At 42.8% G+C, this 19,567-nt stretch overlaps 1 protein-coding gene across 1 annotated transcript; it reads left to right on the plus strand.

Annotated features, from left to right (window-relative positions):
• The first annotated feature begins 49 nt into the window (after positions 1-49).
• On the plus strand, positions 50-6,544 carry RpL30 (ribosomal protein L30). Its single transcript, XM_065440237.1, has 5 exons — positions 50-157; positions 282-329; positions 972-1,117; positions 2,483-2,613; positions 6,478-6,544. The coding sequence occupies exons 2-5, from the start codon at positions 309-311 to the stop codon at positions 6,516-6,518; spliced, it is 339 nt and encodes a 112-aa protein (XP_065296309.1). The 5' UTR covers positions 50-157; positions 282-308; the 3' UTR covers positions 6,519-6,544.
• The last annotated feature ends 13,023 nt before the right edge of the window (positions 6,545-19,567 follow it).

Below are 19,567 nucleotides of genomic sequence, written 5' to 3' on the forward strand. Positions count from 1 at the left end.
ACACAAACTCACAAGATACTTAAATGAACTATACTTAAAATTTTCATCAAATTGTTTGCAAATATTTTAGAAAATTGGTTGTTTTCAATTCTAAAATTATATTTTTGGGTTCGAGAGTTCTTATCCGGGTCTTTTCGGCCTGCTTCAGCAACGTGGTGTGAGTGTCGGCAAGTTGTCTCTCCCATTTGTGTCGCTGTTTCGCTGTTATTTTCTAGTTGCGGAGCACATAACGCTCCATTAAACGTCTAATTAGCATCTTATCGACGGTATTTTTGTTGCAGATTAGCGCACCCACGCGCGTCTTCACGATGGTCGCTCAAAAGAAACAGGTGAGGTTAAACCTAACTCCATGCTGTTTGCCTTGACATCGCCGCGCTTTTGACGCTTGTACTATGTGTGTTGTGGTTAATATAGTCAGCGAAAGGTGTCAGTTTGCTTGTGACGGTTTAAACGTAGTACCGTAAGGATATTACTTCATGTTTTCGGCGCAAGCCCGCCACTCCAGCTCCCTTGCCATCGATCTCAGCCGGCGTGCCATACAGACGCACTGCTGAACGTCGGTGCTTGGACTTGCCCGTTTTTGAGGGGAGCTGTTTTGGTGGCTGCCAATCATTACTTATTGTTACAAATTTGCGACATGTTTAATGAGACGCCACTGGCTCGATAATGACGGGGCAGTCTGTGTAATTTTTTTTTTTTTTTTGCTGTGAATCGGCGAGCCTGGCAGAATGCGTTGACTCGATAGGTTAATCAGCTTATAAGCTATCTCATCCGCGTGTATCGCTGTAGCTATGCGTTTTTGCGAGCAAAAGCTCCTAAATATTGTTTCACATATTTTAGACATGTTTAGACACGTATTTAGCTACTAACGTCTGGACCGAAAAAGCTTCAAAACGTATGAGCAGAGAGACTTGATCTCGTAGCTTCCCAGAAAGCTTACCTGACCGTCGCCCGTCTCTTCGCCACTGCAGAAAAAGGCTCTGGAGAGCATCAACTCCAGGCTAGCCCTTGTGATGAAGTCTGGCAAGTACGTCTTGGGCCACAAGCAGACCATCAAGACGTTGCGGCAAGGCAAGGCAAAGCTGATCATCATCGCCAACAACACCCCTCCTCTCAGGTGAGGCCAGGCAGCCACTTTGTTCTAGCACATAGTAACGTGTTCGACGGTTCATTCGTTTGGGTGTCATCGCTTCTATGTTCTTTTACTGTGCATACCGGGACACCCACACATAAGCGGACAGAAACGAGGGTGCTGGTCAATGTAATATGTTTTTTACAGTAATGGTCAAGTCCATTCTTACTTTCGACCTCCTGCATGCATGACAAAAACGCTCAGATGCACACGTATTGAGGAAAAAAATAAATACGGCGTATCCCTGCATCCCCTGTGTTTCACTGTGATGTTTGTCGCTGTGAACGCCTATGAACCTGCCAAACTTACCATGCTGTTGCCTAACGAGGGCTTGTAAATTAGCCCGGAGCTGGAGAAATTGCCGAAGTCTGGTGGTCTTTTGCCACACTAGTTTGTCCGCTAGAACGATGGCTGTTACATTGCACGAACCATTCATTTGCTACTAAAAGGCCTCACTAACGTCCTCATAAATTCCGCCCACTAGACTCATGCAAGTGGCAAAAGTCCGTTGTCAAAGCCGCTGCCTTGCCTTGTATAAGCTATGGCTTCGGTGGTGACAGCACAGTGGTTTCCCCATGGGAATGTGTAATTGGGGGCTAGGTGTGCAAACCACAGCATTGTCTGAAAGCTTTGGCAATTACCAGTTTGGGGTATTGTGTGCACTGCGCAGACTGTGAGAGTAGTGGCATCAGCGCGCATATTTCAGAGGCCGCAGCAGGCACTACTGTAGCAGGTGAGAAGTGTGCATCTGAACTAAGTTTTCTTGAGAAAGTGATGGCTTCTGCTGCAAGATTGTTGCTGTCACAGTAAATGAGTTCATGGCTTAAGGGATTGCCGAAGACTAGATGAGGCAATCAATAGGACCACATGCTGGAGAGCATCAATTTTGCGGTGTATAAATAATGAACAAATATGAACTTGCCCAATTTATGATTATCGTGATTGTTTTGCATACCGCTTACACAGAGCCTGTTCCTAGATGTCTAATGACTGGCTGGCTGAGGCACCATACCACGTTCATCTAACTCTTCACAAAGGACCTATAATTTCATTACCTTGCAAAGTGTCTTGTCATAGTGTACCTAATGGGTAAAGTTTCTGTGGCTGATTTGTTTTTAGAGCTTTCTGTTGTACTTTTCTGCGAGCACATTCTTCCTACCCTCTTCTGCATGCTAAACATAATTTATTTCATAGACAGGATCGTAAGAATACCTGTGTGATTTGTTCAAAGTGTATATGTCAGCTGTTGCTTGCCTTTTAAGCTTGGACGACATTTACATCTGACTTTTACCTCCAAGCACAACTGCTGCGCATCCCATGACAGGTTCCATGTTTGAATTTTCTCCGCAGGAAAAGTGAGATTGAGTACTACGCCATGCTGGCCAAGACTGGTGTCCACCACTACACAGGAAACAACATTGAGCTGGGCACAGCGTGCGGAAAGTACTACCGCGTCTGCTGTCTCAGCATCACTGATCCAGGTGAGGCTCTTTTTTTGTCTTCTTCAGTTATCCCCGATCGAAGCTATTAAAACATGGAGTAACAAAAAGTCGCTGAATATGCATTTTGATCATCCTTGGAATATGGTACTATACATTCTAAGTCCCCAGTCCACTGGCTTCAAGTGTAGCCCAACTTAAAGCTCAGATAATGCTATATTTAGATTGCATGCAATGGAAATCGTGCTCGCAGCCTGCAACCAACAAGTTGACTGCACATCGCAGTGACAGTGCGATTTTCAGATGGCGACACCGAAAAAACAGGGCGGGAAGAGGTCTGTAAAATTGCACTGAGAGCTATTTTGTGCTTTGCTTTGGTGACAATAGTGGTGTTTGTTGATACAATGCACTGCAAACGAAGTGTTTGTACATTGGCTTAGTGTGCTGATAGATGGTGATAGTATGTGCCTTTGAAGTTATCTATGCACACTGCGAGTTGCCAAAGTGTCCCCCAAGAGATGAAATGGCCTTTGGGTGTAATTGCAATTTTTCTATTTGTTGCGTACATGCTACTCGTGATGCAAAAACACTGCAGTTATAGCACTTTTTTTTTTTGATGGTTGTATACATTGTGATTAAATTGTGTGTGCAGAGCAGTTTAGAGAATTGCAACTTCAGTCAAATGCTGTATCAAGGGCAGATGGCATGGCAGGATTGTACCCGAAGTTTCAACGTTGCACAACATGCTCAACAATTTACTTGCATTCTGTTCGTGTCAGCTTTCATGCATAAGTTTCCTGGTAGCTTAAAAATGCCTGTTGTAGGAAAGCTTCACTGGTTTTAGCGTATGACTAGACTGCAAGAAACACAGCCTGCAAGCAAAAATCACAGGTTGTCGTCTAATCTTCTGTCGCGAAACGGAAAACAAAGGTTGCATTACAACTTTTGTCGTTTCACTTTTGATAAAATGTGATTCATTGTTTGGCAGAGAGAACAATAACCGGACCTTAACATTCAGTTGTCGCAATATGTTTAGTTACTTTCAATATTGAAAAATATCAATTTTAATAAGTCTTTTTCAAATACAAATAGTTATTGCATGGTATTCAATTCATATTCGAATATTCGTCCACCCATAATTATTATACAGTAAAACCTCATTAATTTGGATTTCACAGGATCAAAAAAAGAAATGTCCGAATTAACAGAATGTCGAATTATAGAGGATATCAAGATAACATAAAATGCTTACCATGTCAACATGCTTTTTACTTACTGAACGAATAGGCAAATCCTGTTTCTATTTTGCACAAAAGCAGCGCTCGCAGCCGCGAAGGCCTCGCGACTTCCTTCACAGTGCAGCTGCGGCGTGCGCCTTCATCTGAGACACGTTTTTCTTTACCGTGCGCACGTGCCAATTATTTTTTCGACAGGTCGCCGCCCATCGCGATGTAAACTGTGCTCTTCATCCTCGACAGTTTTGCTCTGAGTAAAAACAAAACTACTGTTTTCTGCAACCGTTACAAAGAAAACCGCAGCCGCAGTTGACGCTATCGTGAATTGCGACCTTGTAGTTCTGAAGGCGTGCGGCTGATGCGGGCACTGAGTTGAAACGAAACTACCATTTGCTGCAGCTGTGAACGAAACCGCGGTCACTATAGACTCGATCATGGATTGCCACAGCACAGTGATGAAGGCACGCAGCTTATGCACGTAGCAAGTCAAAAAGAAACTGTTTGCTACAGCAGCTGCTGACGAAACCGCGGCTGCCATTGATACAATCGTGGATAGCGACTATGGCCACAGCAGCCGCATTTCGATGGGGTCGAAATGCGGCTGCCATCTGTAAGAGGCTGTCTGTAACGTCTGGACCTCCATCATTAAACTTGTCAATGTCAGCACATTTGAAAGGATGCAAGCATCCTAGTTGCATTCAATTATCAGATCTCCTTGACTGCTTGATCAACATGTTTGGCATGTGTACAGGCCTTAAAAATGGTTTTGGTTATAAAGTGTAGGTATTCGTGATGCTGTCAACTTACACTTTAAGGGAACAGGGTAGGCAAATTTTCCGAAAAAAATCGACTTTTTGTTTTTGTGTAATTTAAAATCTCTATTCTTTCCTTAACATGGCCCAGTGTTTCATTTGCGCCTACGCGAAATATTTACCTCAAAATCAACATTTTTCGAAACCTAGGCAGCATCCAGCCACGCCCCCTTTCCCACATGCTCGGGAACTTTGCCTCTCCTAAACTGATAAAAAATTTTTTTCACCGCCTATTTTTTTTTTCACGTTTAGCGGAATGGCTGTCACTCATTTGGCAACAGTGAAAACATAGCTAGCATATTTCGCTTAGTCAAACGAATCCTAAGACGCAGCTGGATTACTCGCAACGCGGGGCGTTTTGCGCGTGCTTTGGCGTGTTTTCGCGGACAATCGAATTTATTTATACTTTGTTGCTGGTTATTTAGCGGTAATGCAATGACGAAGCCACAGAAGTGCTTTAAAAAACGTCTCTTCCACGGAAACCGGCATAAGTCGATCTCCAATGACCCCAATTGTCTGCAACACAATCCAGGATTGGGCACCACGGCCACCACGTGCGCGTCTGCATCGAAGCTTTCGCGCTCGGCGGAACGCTGGAAACGGAACGCCGGTGTTCAGCAGCTCTCAAAGCCTGAGCTTCTCCAGAAATGTTTCCATGGAAAAACTCAGAACGCGAATGAGGCGTTCAACAAGGTTGTATGGGAGCGCGCTCCGAACAATGTCTTTCTTGGCCTCAAGGCGCTGAAAATAGTGACAATGGATGCTGTGCTAACTTTTAATGACCGCAGCAATGCTCGAGCCGACATTTTGAGGTCATTTGGAGTTTCTCCAGGACGGTTCACAGTCCAGTCGTTGCGCGAAGTTGACCGGCGGCGAGTGTACTTTGCAGAGAGGTCTGCACGACTGGTAACTAAGCAGGCCGGGAAAACTAGGCAGCTAGCTCAGAAAAGAAGTGTTGATGATGGAGGGGACTACCAGGCTGGTGGCTATTGAAAAAATGCGCCAGAATTTGTTTCTATAGTCCTATATTGCAATAAAGCTCTTTCTTCCACTTCAAAGCCAATTATCTCAAAACACCAAATTTTGCTGCATTTGACCCTTTTTTTCAGAAGCTACAAGCGCTAGGGCGACAAAATTTTCCGATATTCAGCAAACATTACAGAAAGTCTACTGAACCAGGATTTTAAATATTCTTGTAGGGGATTTTTGTTTACAGGCTATTTACTGCAGATTTTGGCTCTAAAATTTGGTGGGTCCAGTAAAAAAATGAAAACAAAAAATCTAATCTCTAAAAACAAATAATCCTGGTTCAGTAAAACTACCTAACATTGCTGATTACAATGCCACCAAGATTATTGTTCTAACCCTAGCAGATCATGAGAAAAAGGGTCACAAACATAGCCTAAAATGCATGGCTAGAATAGGACCTACCCTGTCCCCTTAAGTGGTTTACGCTGTATAGAGAATGGACGAAGCTTGTAGTTGGTCAGAAAGTTGTGGGCTTATATTGTACGACGCAGAACAGCCAGCATCTATGTGCTGTCAAAGTTTGCGCGCAACAATTAACCACTGTGAAATTTTTATTCAATAAAACAAGTGCTCCACGGTCTAGCAATTTAAAAGGTAAAATTTTTCTTGCAATGTTATTCTAGGCTGCCTTTTGTAGGAATTGTCACTCTGCCCGATTTTAGAATCTTAAGAGTGTCTTTTGGAGTTGCATTTGCACCTGTGTTTTATCCTGCTTTGTATCGGAACCACGTTGTCGCATGCAGAAGGTGCACGGATCTGGAGCTGATATTTTTGGCAAAAATTTCATGGAGTTAATATGCTGCTGTCTTTGTTTCTTTTCTCTATTACAGGGGATTCCGACATCATCAGGAGCATGCCTACCGAGCAGTGAAATTAATTAAAACTGTTAATAGAAAAGCACGGACCAAAGGCTGCTTATTTTACATGGGGTATTTTCAATGTATGAAGTATTCCAAAAATTCTGCACTGGCTCGGCCGCTGTATTGGCCACAATGTCTCTGTGCTCTATCTCAGTAGTTCCGTGCAGCATTGTAGAAGCTACAGGACATTTTAGCCTATGGGAAGGCCATCTCAAAATGTGTTAGTCCATACCGCGTCTCATCTCTTCTGTCATGGTTGGTGGATTGACGCAACAAGCGTTTTGATGTATCCATAAGCTGCATTTACTATGGTCGGGTACAACTTTAGAAAAAAAAAGGGGTGTTTACTCCTCCAAGACAGATGCACACGAGCCTCCACCAATGGGTGCACACTCTAGACTGACATGAGCTGGACGGCTGGTGACCCCGCCAATGGAGGACAGCCACCTGCGCTTCGAACTGGGCCAAGTCACATTCAGTCGTGTGCGTCTACCCCTTTCAGAGTGAATTCCCAAACTGTTTGTGGTAATCTACCATACCCGTAATGTTATTGCGAGTCCACAATGCAGCATTTGTGCGCATGTGTTTAGAGCTCTGTTCCGGCGACGAAAGATTGCGGCAAGCATCGCCGACACTGCGCCACGCTTCGTCTGAAAATAAGCTCCCATGGCGACACACCGCTATAAACATCCTGTTTGTTCCATGGAGGTTTTTTTTTTTTTTTTTTTTCACTCCCCAAAGTTACGACGAGGAAAATTCCCAATGTCTGGTGCCCAATGTTAGTGGCGGATGTGCTCGTGTGCTGTGTCACTGTACAAAAAAAAAACCCTATCACATTCTAAAATTAAGTTTGTGAAAACACAAAACCAAAACATACATATTTTATGCTATTTAAAACCAAGAGTATTTATGAAGCATGTTTGTATCTTTCCTGCCTCGATAGTTTTCTCGCCCCAGGTTTGTAATGGTTTCAATAAATGCATTTTTTTGTTTTTTAAGAACTTGTTAAATAGCTACCGATTCATTTTAAGCTCGGAAAACGAGTAGTAAATGTGCCATGTGCATGTAAACCAGCCCAAAGTCATGCAGAGCTGCTCTTTCTACTTTTGTCCCTCGCAATGAAGCTAAAAGGCAGACGACGCGCAGCGTTGTAGAAGGCCTTGGATTATTTCTCTCGCGATCCGGCATGTGCTGTAGAATTCCAATCATGAGAGCTCTACCAAACCAGTAATCAGAATACAAAAGGATTGATTCATACCCAGAATTATGCGTTTTAGAAGCACGGTCATTCGAGTAGGGCTATTTTAGTCGCAGAGGCAATCGGCTGTCGCGCTTCGGTCATCTGGGTGGGGCCTCTCCTTCTAAATTTGTACTCGACTGTAGAATGCAACAGCAGGGCCCTGCTTCATTTATACACTTTCTTGTTGGTTCCTTGCAGCCTCCTTAGTCTGTAGTAATGGGGAACACCCTTATAGATGTTCACTCGTGCCGCGTCGTATACTCAGCAGCTATTTGGTACTTTCACGGCTTAGCGCAAGCTTTATACATACAGCTCTAGCAGCATCAAAACTAAAATGTGATCTCTAATAATGGCAAAACATGCCTGATGCTTTGCCCTGAGCATGCAACTACATTAAGCAATTACTGATTTTACCATGTATTTCTTGCTGTCGGGGCAGAAAGACAGTACCAAGCACAAATTCAGATCCAAGCAGGCAGTCTGGGCTGTAGGCGCTGCTGTGTTCATGCGTAATTGCGGTTAGGGTGGCTTTTGCGCCGGCATTAGAAGCCACAGTTCGGCTTATACAACATGCACTCAGAAAAGGCTGAGCAAGTTGCGTATCGCTGGAATGGCTCATGTACCAAGCGAAAATAAAGCACTCTAATCCCGCCAAGGATGGGACAGTTATGCTTGCAACCATATTATACTGCACATTAGTATTGCCTGCATACATTTCGTACATTTGGCAGTGATGCAAGTTACTTGTGAAGGTATGGACTCGACTTCAGCAAGATGACACCTGGGGGAGCCTTACTAAAAGCCCCTTTGTTACAAAAACTTGGCTCGGCGGCTGCAACTGTGCTCTCGGCAGTTTATGTTGCGGCTGCGTGCTCTCTCGTGCTCAGGCCGCTGTATATTGGACGGCATTTCCTGGACTTCTTGGGAAGCGGTAGTGCAATGTAATGGGTGCCACTGTGCTTAAAGATCTGTGAAACGTATAAGTACTGTTTATTTCATTCTGATGCGAGGCACATTAATAACATTCCTGATGTGTCAAGTGCTGTTCCTTTATTTTGTAGAGAGATTGCCAGAGAGCTAGTGTTTGCATGTATATTCAAACTATCACATTCGTGTGTGTGGGTGTGTGTGTTGTTCTCACTCGGAAATGTGGACACTGTCCTGTACAACCTATTTCAAAGTTTTTTTTGCCCACTAAGTGCACGTCTCGCGGCATCCAAGCACTTGAGCAAGTTAACTGCATCATAAGAATTTGTTTTGTGGTTTTAACATCTTTGTGTGTGCTTGTTAAAAAAAGCACTTACTCTTGAATTGCATTTGTTGCATAGGTCAAAAGCACTTAGCATCACTTAGTAAAGGAACAGCATATTTAACAGAATGATAGTCTTTGTTACGGCAATGTTCACTTGCTATCAGTGCTGGGAAATTGCAAAGGCATATGACAACATACCAAAGTAAGTACATAAAGGGTCCCTGCAGTGCTTGGTTTGGGTCACCATATTTGCTCGTTCTATTCTCGACATGTTCTAGAATGCAGACCGAAAGAAATTATGAAAATTGACCTGCACAAACCCAAGTTATTCGTCAGAAAATTCAAAATACAAGTAAAATTAGTTTGCATTCGGATTTTGACAGCTCTAAACACTGCATTTTACTCTCCCGTAACGTCTTATGTTGGCACAGTTAACAGCAGAGCATTAAAGCTGGTGCACCACAATTGCCAAGCCTGTTGGCTGTGTCCCCAATGCATGCAAGATTCTGTGTTGCACATTTTCTGATCTCTGAAGCCATGCTGTCACTTTCATGGTTGCAACAGCTTCTGCAAGGGGGCTGTTCGCACACCCAAGTGCTTGGCATGTTGATGTATCGTCCCCTTGGTTCTGCCCGTGGCTGAGTGATATTTAAATGGTTGTAAAATGTAATGCCAAAGCTTCTTTCACAGTACATGAATGATCATTGAACAATCGAACTAACATTTTTAACCTATGATCACAGCATCTATTTTAGTTCATATCTTGTTTACGAAGTAAACAATATTGCCACATTGAAGCAATGCCATCAGTGCCACTCAAACAAGGTCTCCCTGGCTCATTGGAGGCTCTCCCTAATGAGAAGCAGTGCGCATTTGTGTATACTACTACTGCTGTCATTCTTGCAATACGCAGTTGCCCCACAAACTCTCTTACTGCAAATACAGATAGCAGAAAGTACCCATGATAATTGCCCTTTCCATTGCCGCCAATACACACTCTCACAAGTACAGTGCTTCGAAAAGACCACATTTTACTAGGCTTGCGGGATCATGAGGCTATGCTTGCCATTGTGGAAACACAACCATAAGAAGTACGCACTCAGATATAAACAGGCACGCAGTCACTCTAGTGGAATAGAATGCAACCCTTTATGTTCAGGTCTGCCCACTAGGGGTGCAATCAGCACTGATGTTTCGGGTGAAAACATGAGTATGCCTCATCTGGTGTTCTGCTGCCAAGCTAAACTCTGAGCTGGGCCAGCTGCAATTCGATGGGGATGCAGAAACACTTGTGATTGTGCTTTGGGAGCACGGTAATCCCAAGTGATTGAAATGAATACAGAGCTGCCTGCTAGTACGGAGTCTCTCATAGCCCATATGTTGCTTTGGGATGTTGGATCTCGTCATTCAAACATTACTGAAACGCCCATTTCAACATCTGCAGATGAGGGCAGTATAACATGTTCTCACCTATGTTGTACCTTGTTGACTAAGACTGCAGTCTCTCGTGCATGAAGACTCGCTGCTGTGCAGTTTCATAGATGTGGCCAGAATTGCTCTGCTCGGGTGAAAGAGTACAGTTTTAACAAGCTTTAAGACTGCAGCGCAGCAATGAAAGGCGCTGTTGGGTGCACGTTTCCTCTGTCATTTTTGTGCTGCTGCACTACTCTATTGCTTTTGGTAATTAAGGCAGTTCCAAGTTGCTGACGCCTGGCAAAGCCAACTTGTAGCATAGCACAGATCTGGCAAGGAAACCACTAAAGTGCTTTGTGGGCTATGCGTGTAATTGGGTGAGCTGGAGCACCTGCCTTCATAAGTTTGCTTTGAGGTTCTAACTTTCAAATACAGTGAGCCCAAGCGGTATCCTTTGATAACTTTTTTTTTCTGTTCTCAAAATTTTCACCTCTGGCCACTGGAAAACGCTTGTTCCTGGTGGCAGTGTGATTCAAACCTAGTTCTTCATACAATGTGCAACCAGGCACCATGAAAAATGTTATATATACTCCAACACATTTATAGATTGCCGACATCCATCGGTGCTTGCTCTGATGGCCCATATGTAGGCTTATAATAGCGTAATCGAGGATACAGTCTGTGCTGTTGAGTCTTAAGTTGAAGCTTGCAGTCTGGTAAGTTGATCTACACATTGTTTAAGGTATACGCACATGAATGCTCTGCCTGGAAAACACATGGTTGGAAGCTATGTGTAGTGCTGAAATGGGCAAAGACTTGCATGGTGCGAGAGCACTAGGAACTGGCTTGCAACTCTACTTCAAAAAATGTGCCTTTTTTTTACCCCAGAAGATGCTCAGACTGCATCTATTCATCAGACCCAAGCTATTCCTCTGGCCTAGTATATAGCCTAAATTGCTTGTAATCTGCTGAAATTGGCTATTCTTAGTTTGAAAGACTTCTGTTTTAGTGGATAGAACCTACTTCATGCATACACAAAGGTTATAGTATCGGCACTCTCAGCTATTGGTCCGCTTCTGTAACTTTGATAGTGCTTCATCCAGGCAACTGGAGATTCTACAGGTGGCATTGGGTGCCTTGGTTCGCAAATCTCATCGTGGCAACTGACCTGGACACTTCTAGCGTCAGTATAGGGCAATTCGTATGCATTGACTTGAATTTGTTTCGAACGAAATGAAGGTGCGGCGCCAAGCCCACCTTATATCACGTTACATGGGAATGCGTTCAGAATCAGCAATTCCTTCAAATAAAAGACCCGAGTGCGGAGCAGTGGGAGAGGGTGCTCTCCAGCAGCGACCCGAAAGTCCAGCATGGACTAGTAAGGCACGCTCGCCGAGTAGCCACTCTCAGTGGTGCCCTGGAATAGGGGCGTCGACCCTGCGCAGATGGGGAAGAAGACCGTGAAGATGGCCGACCACATCTGCCACCGCTAATTTCTACACCATTAGAGCAAATAAAGTTTTTCCTCCTCCTCCTCAGTTAAGTAGACCGCCAGCAACAATGTACTGTTGTAACATGTGCATGGCTCCAGAAATCTTGCGAGACACAGAAATGAAGCTAGAATCGGACCTAGGGGCCCTATGTTTGTGAGCCAGGTCCAACTGTATACACCAGTGGTTTCAAACTCATCTGACACGACTGCGTCCAATCTATATAGCTCTTCAGGGGCCACACTTATAGGCGTGCAGTGCCCTTTTATGCCCCACTCCTCTCCGTTTGCAGTGCTTGCCTATTATTACACAGAAGTTCTTGTGAAGTTGAGCGAGTTGGGGGTATGGGCTGCGGCACAGTCAGAGTGGAAAGTGAGGGGGTGCAATATTCAGTGGGGCCACCCGGCCCTTGAGCTGCTTGTTGAGACCGCTGATGTACACCATAAACTCGATTGTTCGGCAAAGATTAGCAGATATTAAAAATGAGAAAGCGAAGAGAATGGCACCCTTAGAGGGAAGACAAAAACGTTGCATTGGTGTGATGAACATGTCCTGCGAGATATTGTTTCAGTTTGCCATGCATCATCAGCCTGGTTATCACCACTGCAGGGCAAAGGCCTCTCCCATACTTCTCCAACTACCCCAGGCATGTACTAATTGTGGCCATGTTGTCCCTGCAAACTTCTTAATCTCATCCGCCCACCTAACTTTCTGCCGCCCCCTGCTACGCTTCCCTTCCCTAGGAATCCAGTCCGTAACCCTTAATGACCATCGGTTATCTTACCTCCTCATTACATCTCCTGCCCATGCCCATTTCTTTTTCTTGATTTCAACTAAGATGTCATTAACTCGCGTTTGTTCCCTCACCCAATCTGCTCTTTTCTTATCCCTTAACGTTACACCCATCATTCTTTCCGTAGCTCGTTGCGTCGTCCTTAATTTAAGTAGAGCCCTTTTCGTAAGCCTCCAAGTTTCTGCACCGTATGTGAGTAAAATCACTCATTTCTTTTCCTTGAGAAGTCTAATAATTGATTGGATCGAAACAGTATTGGGGACAAGTGAAATGGCTAAGTGCTGGTGCACGAATGAATGAATGGAAGATGTGATGTGGCAAAATAGTGATTTTTCCAGAAATTGTTTTGTGCTAATACTATGCAGTATCACAAGGGGGGAAAATTCTCTGACAATTACGATACTCCCTAATGCGAAATTTGACTGCAGCCCAATGCTTGTTATCATTTCACAATATATTGAGACAAAGAATTTGATAGATGTGGTAGAGTCTACACTGTCCAAAATCTGATCTATGGGGAAAGCATATCGGCTTTTATACGTGACTCGTCGAAGCTTCCAGTGCAATCACTGGTGCCCGCGTGGCTTCCAGAAAGTACATGTCGTGCAACATCGCATTGGTGCACGCACTGCAGAGATAAAACGCACTTGTGCTTTCGATCAGGCGTGTATGTGGCTTAGATGCTCAAGTTACTGTAACATAATTAGTTTTGTAACTTTCATTTACATTTGTTAAGTGGTTCGTATTCTAATTACTTTTTGGCTTGTTTACACATGACAGAAGTATATACATAGGAATATGTTACGACAGACCTTAATGTAAATGTGAACTTCTAGCTAAATTTTGTACATTCTAATGAATTAAAATACCTTGTAGTGCAGTGTTGTGGGCAGGAAATAACCAAGAAAGGTGCTTATAGTGCAAATTAAAAGAACCACAGTGGTCCAATTTAATCCTTATGGCGTGCCTCATAGTTGGGTCGCAGTTATGGCATGTAAAACCTTAGAATTTAATTTTAACCCTTTGGTGTGCCGGATGTCTTTCCGAAGTGCAACAAATCCAATTTCTATTGAAGTATTATGTAAGCAGACCCTAAAACGAAATGCTATTTATTGGGAATATGCTTGTTGAAAATTATACTTTTTTAATCTAATGTGCTAATTAATGATTTTATTTAGGATAATTATAAAGTTTATCAGGCAACATGGCCCTTTCGATGTCTTATTGTACCTTGAAAGCACCATTTAATCAACATCGAAGTCCTCTGAATCGGAGCTCATGAGAAATTCTTGAATTTCTGCATCATTAAAAAAATGCTCAAGCTTTTCGTGCTGGTTTGTCATGTTGGAAAATGAGAGATGTGAGCGACACCAACAGTCAATAAGCGTTGTTGCCTAATCTGTCATATAAAGCAGTACCTACCATAAAAATGTACTTTAAAACAGATTCCGAGTAAAGGCCTTGAGTCTACGTCTACGTTCTATGTTCACAAATTCCCTGTAGCAACGCCATGCATCAGCAGCCAGACGAATATATTCGGGCTCGGCACTTGAAGGATTAATTATGGTAGCCTCTGATGTGACTGGCAGTTTATCATAATTTGCCTCTGAAATCCAGCCACTGTGATAAAAGCTAATGAAGAGAAGATAAATCAATTTCACAAGGAGTTACCCCACCACTGCTTTAAAGGATGCCGGTAGTACTAGTCTTTAGCAGGCTGAAGGGTAACTATGATAAGCATGTAGTGTTGTACGATGACAAACATACTCAGCCCCGAAAAGGCCGGAAGACAATAATAGAAAGATACTACGATAGGCATCGGGTTGAGGAGATGCGCCTCCTACTTGCCTCTGAAATTCACAAAAAATATCCACAATGATACTATCCCCATCGTTACCCTCAATGTTTCCTTGAACCTAAGTGCAGGAGAAAAATGGCGAGGGCTACTGCCACTGTGGTGCCAGCAGTGCTGCTATGCAAGCACTCTGAATGTGCTGAAATCGGTCTAATGTAATAATTGGAAGCCTTCACAAATTATTCTCATTTCATTAAAAATAGTTAGCCTGTACCCAGGGACCCACATCAATCAGTTGTGTGGGCATACACTAATATTTGGAACACTCACAAAGTCTGCAAGCCGCTGGAAGCAGTCGGGAAGACACACAAAGGCACGACGAGTCATGACCAATACAGAATCTGCTGGTAAATTTTAATCTGTTGAGGTATAGAACTGTTGCCAAAGACTCTGCAACTAAGATGGGCACGAAGTCTGATAGCAAATAGAAAAAGAAAACTGTTGAGATAATAGGGACATGGGCCACTGGTACAGTTCGTTGCTTTGCGATGCATCATTCGCAATAACATTAGTTGGTGCGTTCAAGAAACCTTGGAAAATAGAATTTAATGTACGGTAGTATAGGAACATTGCACTGCCAACAAAAATGTTATCAAACAATGGGAAGAAAATTAGAGATGTCGCTGGCAGACCACTACGCTTTGCAAGACGTCGGGTGCAATAACAACACTAGTTTTTGTGTATAGTATAGCATTTAATATGTGGTAGCAAAAGAAAGAGCTTTGCATTGATAAGGAAAATGTCATCAATCTTAATATGAACGGGAATGAAAATGCCACTGGCAGACTACTATGCTTTGCATGGTATCGGTTGCAATAACCACATTAGTTGATGCATATGTGTTCATAAAGTAATCTTGCAGGATATTTAATAGTCGAAGCTGGATATATCAAACCCCCATATAATGAATTATTGTGTAGAATGAGTAGCTGCAAGATCCCCTTGAAAATTCTGGTATAATATTTTTATTTTATATGTTGAATTACCTATATGCGTACCTTTTTTGTGACCCCCTTCAGATTCTGTATATCCTGGTTCGACTGTAAATGGTAGCATAAGGAAGAGCTTTGCATTGCTAAGGAAAATGTCGTCCATCTTAATGTGAAGGGAAATGAAAATGCCATTGGCCGACTACTATGCTTTGCAAGGTGTCCATTGCAAAAACCACATTGGTTGATGCATATATGTGTTCATAAAGTAATCTTGCAGGATAGCATCTAATATACGGTGCAATAACCTGAAAGGGTTTAAAATTGCAGCAAACGGGATGTACTTTGCAAATCCAAGTGTTCAATGGACCAGCGAAAGTTAGCAAAATAATAATAATAATAAATACTCGAGGTGTGTGGAAGTTTAGCCAATGTAAATTGAAAAACAAACCAGGAGCATCTTGTAGGGTTTTCGTATATAGGGTTTCGTATATATGTTTGTGCCACTTGAAATCAAAATGTAGTTAAAAGTGAAAGGGTTCTTGCTTCTAGATATAAATCTATTTGTTACAATTTTAGCTAGCCCTAAATGCAATCACAAGGTGTGGCTATCTGGATAGCAAGACTATGTTACACAGGATATAGCCACGCTCCTTTCAGGGAACCATTAAGCACAGTGGAAAAAAAAGAGCAACACTGTTTCAGACCAGAGAGCAAAACCAATGCTTTATTCACACATTGATTTCATTTGCAGTCCAATCGCATATCAGCTGCGCTTCATGGATTCTTGTGTTGATATTTTATTTGTTATCACTCGATACATTCTCTCTCTTCAAAGGCACCCATGACATCACTCGACAGATTTAGCATTCACCAAAAAGCATGTACGCTTTTGCGTGTCTAAGTAAACATATGGAAGTAGACACCATAAATAGTATACACACCAAGTCACAATGCAAGGAAAGGGAAAGAAAGTTGTGTGGATAAAAGTGAGTGATATGATCAGAGCTCTTCACGGAGGGTGATCTTGAAGAAACGGTGTCGGCTCATCACACATATATAGTTATGATTTCAGTTTGTTACGTTGTTTCTTTTTTTCTCTCAAACAAGTTAATAGAGGGACACCTATTAAGTTACATGAACCTCAACAGGTGCTGGAAGCCACATGTAATACTTCAGGGATGTTCATTAGTCTGTTCACATCACCTAATGTGATCCGATAATTCAACTGGTTGGATTAATAAAGGAACAGAGCTATTGGATAGTACATAGATGCAACAGACAACACAGCTAGGCAAGTGCTGTTGTAGCCTGTTTGTCCTGCTTAAGCATGCCATTTATTCATCCAACTTGTACAAATTAGCACGGTGCTGATGTATATTTCAACAGTTTGTAGTTTTCAATAGGCCACCAACATCTATTTTCAAACAAATTTGTCCAATGAAATAAATGACTCAATCAGACAAGCATATTCAAACAGCCACAGAAAAGGGAGCGTTGTAGAACTTTACCATGCCTACCACAAGCGTTGCAGATTCTAGTGGTATCACTGATTCAAGTTCAAGTTATTTTGAACACATTCTGCTAGCTGTTGGAAAAGTGCACACGCACAAGGGGCTTAGTTTTTTCTTGCATTATTACTGACTCACAATTTTTCATTAAAAAAAAATTGCATGTTCTTTTGCATGGCTCCTTCTCAGTTTGCTTTCACTTCAGCCATTCCATTACCATTCTGCTTTCAAGTCTGCGACATTTACTAAACTTTCGGTGACCGGTTGGTAGTATACGTTGCAAACAAAGCAAGTCAATCAGCTGCCTGACTTAGGCAGCAGGCAGTACGATTTATGAATGCAGATAGTTAGCATATTGCTTAAGAACCAGCATGTGCCGCCTTAATGTTTTGCCACATCCCACCTTGGAGAGCTCTGAGTAAAACATTATATTCATGGGGAGGAGGTGCCCAAATTCGAGAAATTGTTCTGTCCTGCTGCACATATTGCAACATAAGCATGTGCTTCAAGCTTGTCAAATGGGCAATAAGCTATGCGACAGCTATAGCCATGCATTGGCCCTATATAAATAACACAGGCTTTCCTTCTTACATGACAGGATTTTTGGGTTGGCTGCATGCCGACTTGGATGTCCTTTATACTGTTTCTTTTTACTGGGCAGCTGCAAGCAGGCATGGAAGATGCACACGTATCCATGCACTGCTTCTGCGTATACGAACAGATTGTTTATCTAGGGCAGCACCGCTTTCGCATCGAAAATTTCTCGTATCTGGGAGGCTCCAGCTTCCGAGCAAGGTGTAAAACAAACTAACTGGCCAATATGCACGGCCAGGCAACTCCAGAAGACAGTGCACATGAAAGTTGGACCAAAGTACATGAAAGAGAGAAGATGCAGCAGAAACGAGCAGCACTCATATTTGCACGAGGTTACGCAAATAAACAAAATCTATACAGAAGGGGAAAAACAAGACACTCGTAGAGCATAATGACCTCAGGAGCACGATTGCATGTGCAAAGCACGACTAGATTCGCTAGACACTGGGGAGCAAAAAGAGGGACCAGACCAACAAGCCGCACATTCTCCGGCACCAAGGAAACCCTTGTCCACACATTGTTGTGCCTCTGGTATTCTCGCTGTCCTCTGGTGCGACTGATTCTAGAACTCCCCCAGCTCAGTAGCCAAGCACTGGCTCTCCGACATCCCAAGCAAGCTAATGTACCGCCCCTGAAGGGACTGATTAAAGAGAAAAGGTAACTAAGACAGCGCAAGCGAGGATTTGTCATGAAAGCTGTTACAATTACTCACTGCACAAAGAAACAACAGCGCATGCACAGTTTTATGCAACAACAACAGCAGTAGCAACAACAAAAATGAGCAACCACGGCACATTTTGGGTGGTGGGGCATACGAGACTCCCAAGCATGTTGGAAAGGATGAGACCGACATCAGAGTGCAGAAACTCGTCCAGAAAATTTCAAAGAGGAAGGTAAGACCAATCTAGCCAATATGCAACACTTCAGGCTAGTAAGTTAACTTTTCTCATGTTTTTTCGTGAGGCTCCGTCAACGGAAACTTCGTGCTATTTTTCTCCGTCACGAGAATCGCATTGCAAACTATCTGAAAAAAGCCTTGTTGAGAGCTTAGACATTCAGATTTGTGGCTCTTTCATGCCTGCAGCCCTGTAAAACAGATGAAAACTTGAAACTTGGTGCGTTCGAACGTTTTAGGACAACAACAGTTTATCTCGCTATTTCTCCTTTCGCCATGCACGAAAATGACAGGTTTATTGCTGTTTTCGAATAACAAAATACGCGTATAGCAAGATTCTCACTCTTTCCACTTTATCAGAACGTTCAACTAGAATTGGTCTACCTCAAAACAGACGTGCCCCCTTTTTTTTCTACTTTTTTCTCATTTTCTGCACAGTGATACAACACATGCAAGAACGCCAAACATCGCAAGTCGTAGATGAGCCTTGCTTCATCTTGCTTACATCTTGTCCATCCAGGAAAAAGAGGTTAGTTAAATACATCAGTTCACATACTTAAACCGTTGCAGCATGTTCATAAAATATGAGCTATGTGAGAGTTGGTGTATGTCGCTCAGTATACGCAAGCCTGAAGAATTCAAGTCTGCTTCTAAGAAAGCTGGTGTATTTGGACAACAAAGCTTCCCAATTCTTTTTACTCCAGCGTATCAGAAAATAGCAAGTTAGGTTTCAAATGGAACTGTTCAACGGTATGTGCAATGCACCTGTCACAGTAAAAAAGTAGGTATGCGCAATATTTAAAAGTGAACAAACAAGCACTGATAGTCGTAAACTGAAGAGAAAGCATTTTATTTTTGCATAAGATGTCCTGCTTTTACTTGTATATAACTGCAAAAACATATTATGTAGGCCTATTTTACTTGCTGAGCACGTTTCTTTGGGTGTGACAGCATTGATTTAGAAGCTTTACTCAATGCTTACGATTAAACACTAACTTTTCTTTGTTGCGCGAATGCTTTTGGAGTTGACCCCATCTCTAGTTCTCCAAAACAGTAATAAAAATCGTTGCTCTTTTTCATAATAATAA

The sequence above is a fragment of the Dermacentor albipictus genome, chromosome 3 (assembly GCF_038994185.2).
Source record: "Dermacentor albipictus isolate Rhodes 1998 colony chromosome 3, USDA_Dalb.pri_finalv2, whole genome shotgun sequence".
Taxonomy (NCBI): domain Eukaryota; kingdom Metazoa; phylum Arthropoda; class Arachnida; order Ixodida; family Ixodidae; genus Dermacentor; species Dermacentor albipictus.

Coding starts and splice junctions, on each gene's coding strand:
- RpL30 (XM_065440237.1), top strand. CDS start 309: ATGGTCGCTCAAAAGAAACAG. Junction 330..971: donor TGGTCGCTCAAAAGAAACAG/GTGAGGTTAAAC, acceptor TCGCCACTGCAG/AAAAAGGCTCTGGAGAGCAT. Junction 2,614..6,477: donor TCTCAGCATCACTGATCCAG/GTGAGGCTCTTT, acceptor TCTCTATTACAG/GGGATTCCGACATCATCAGG.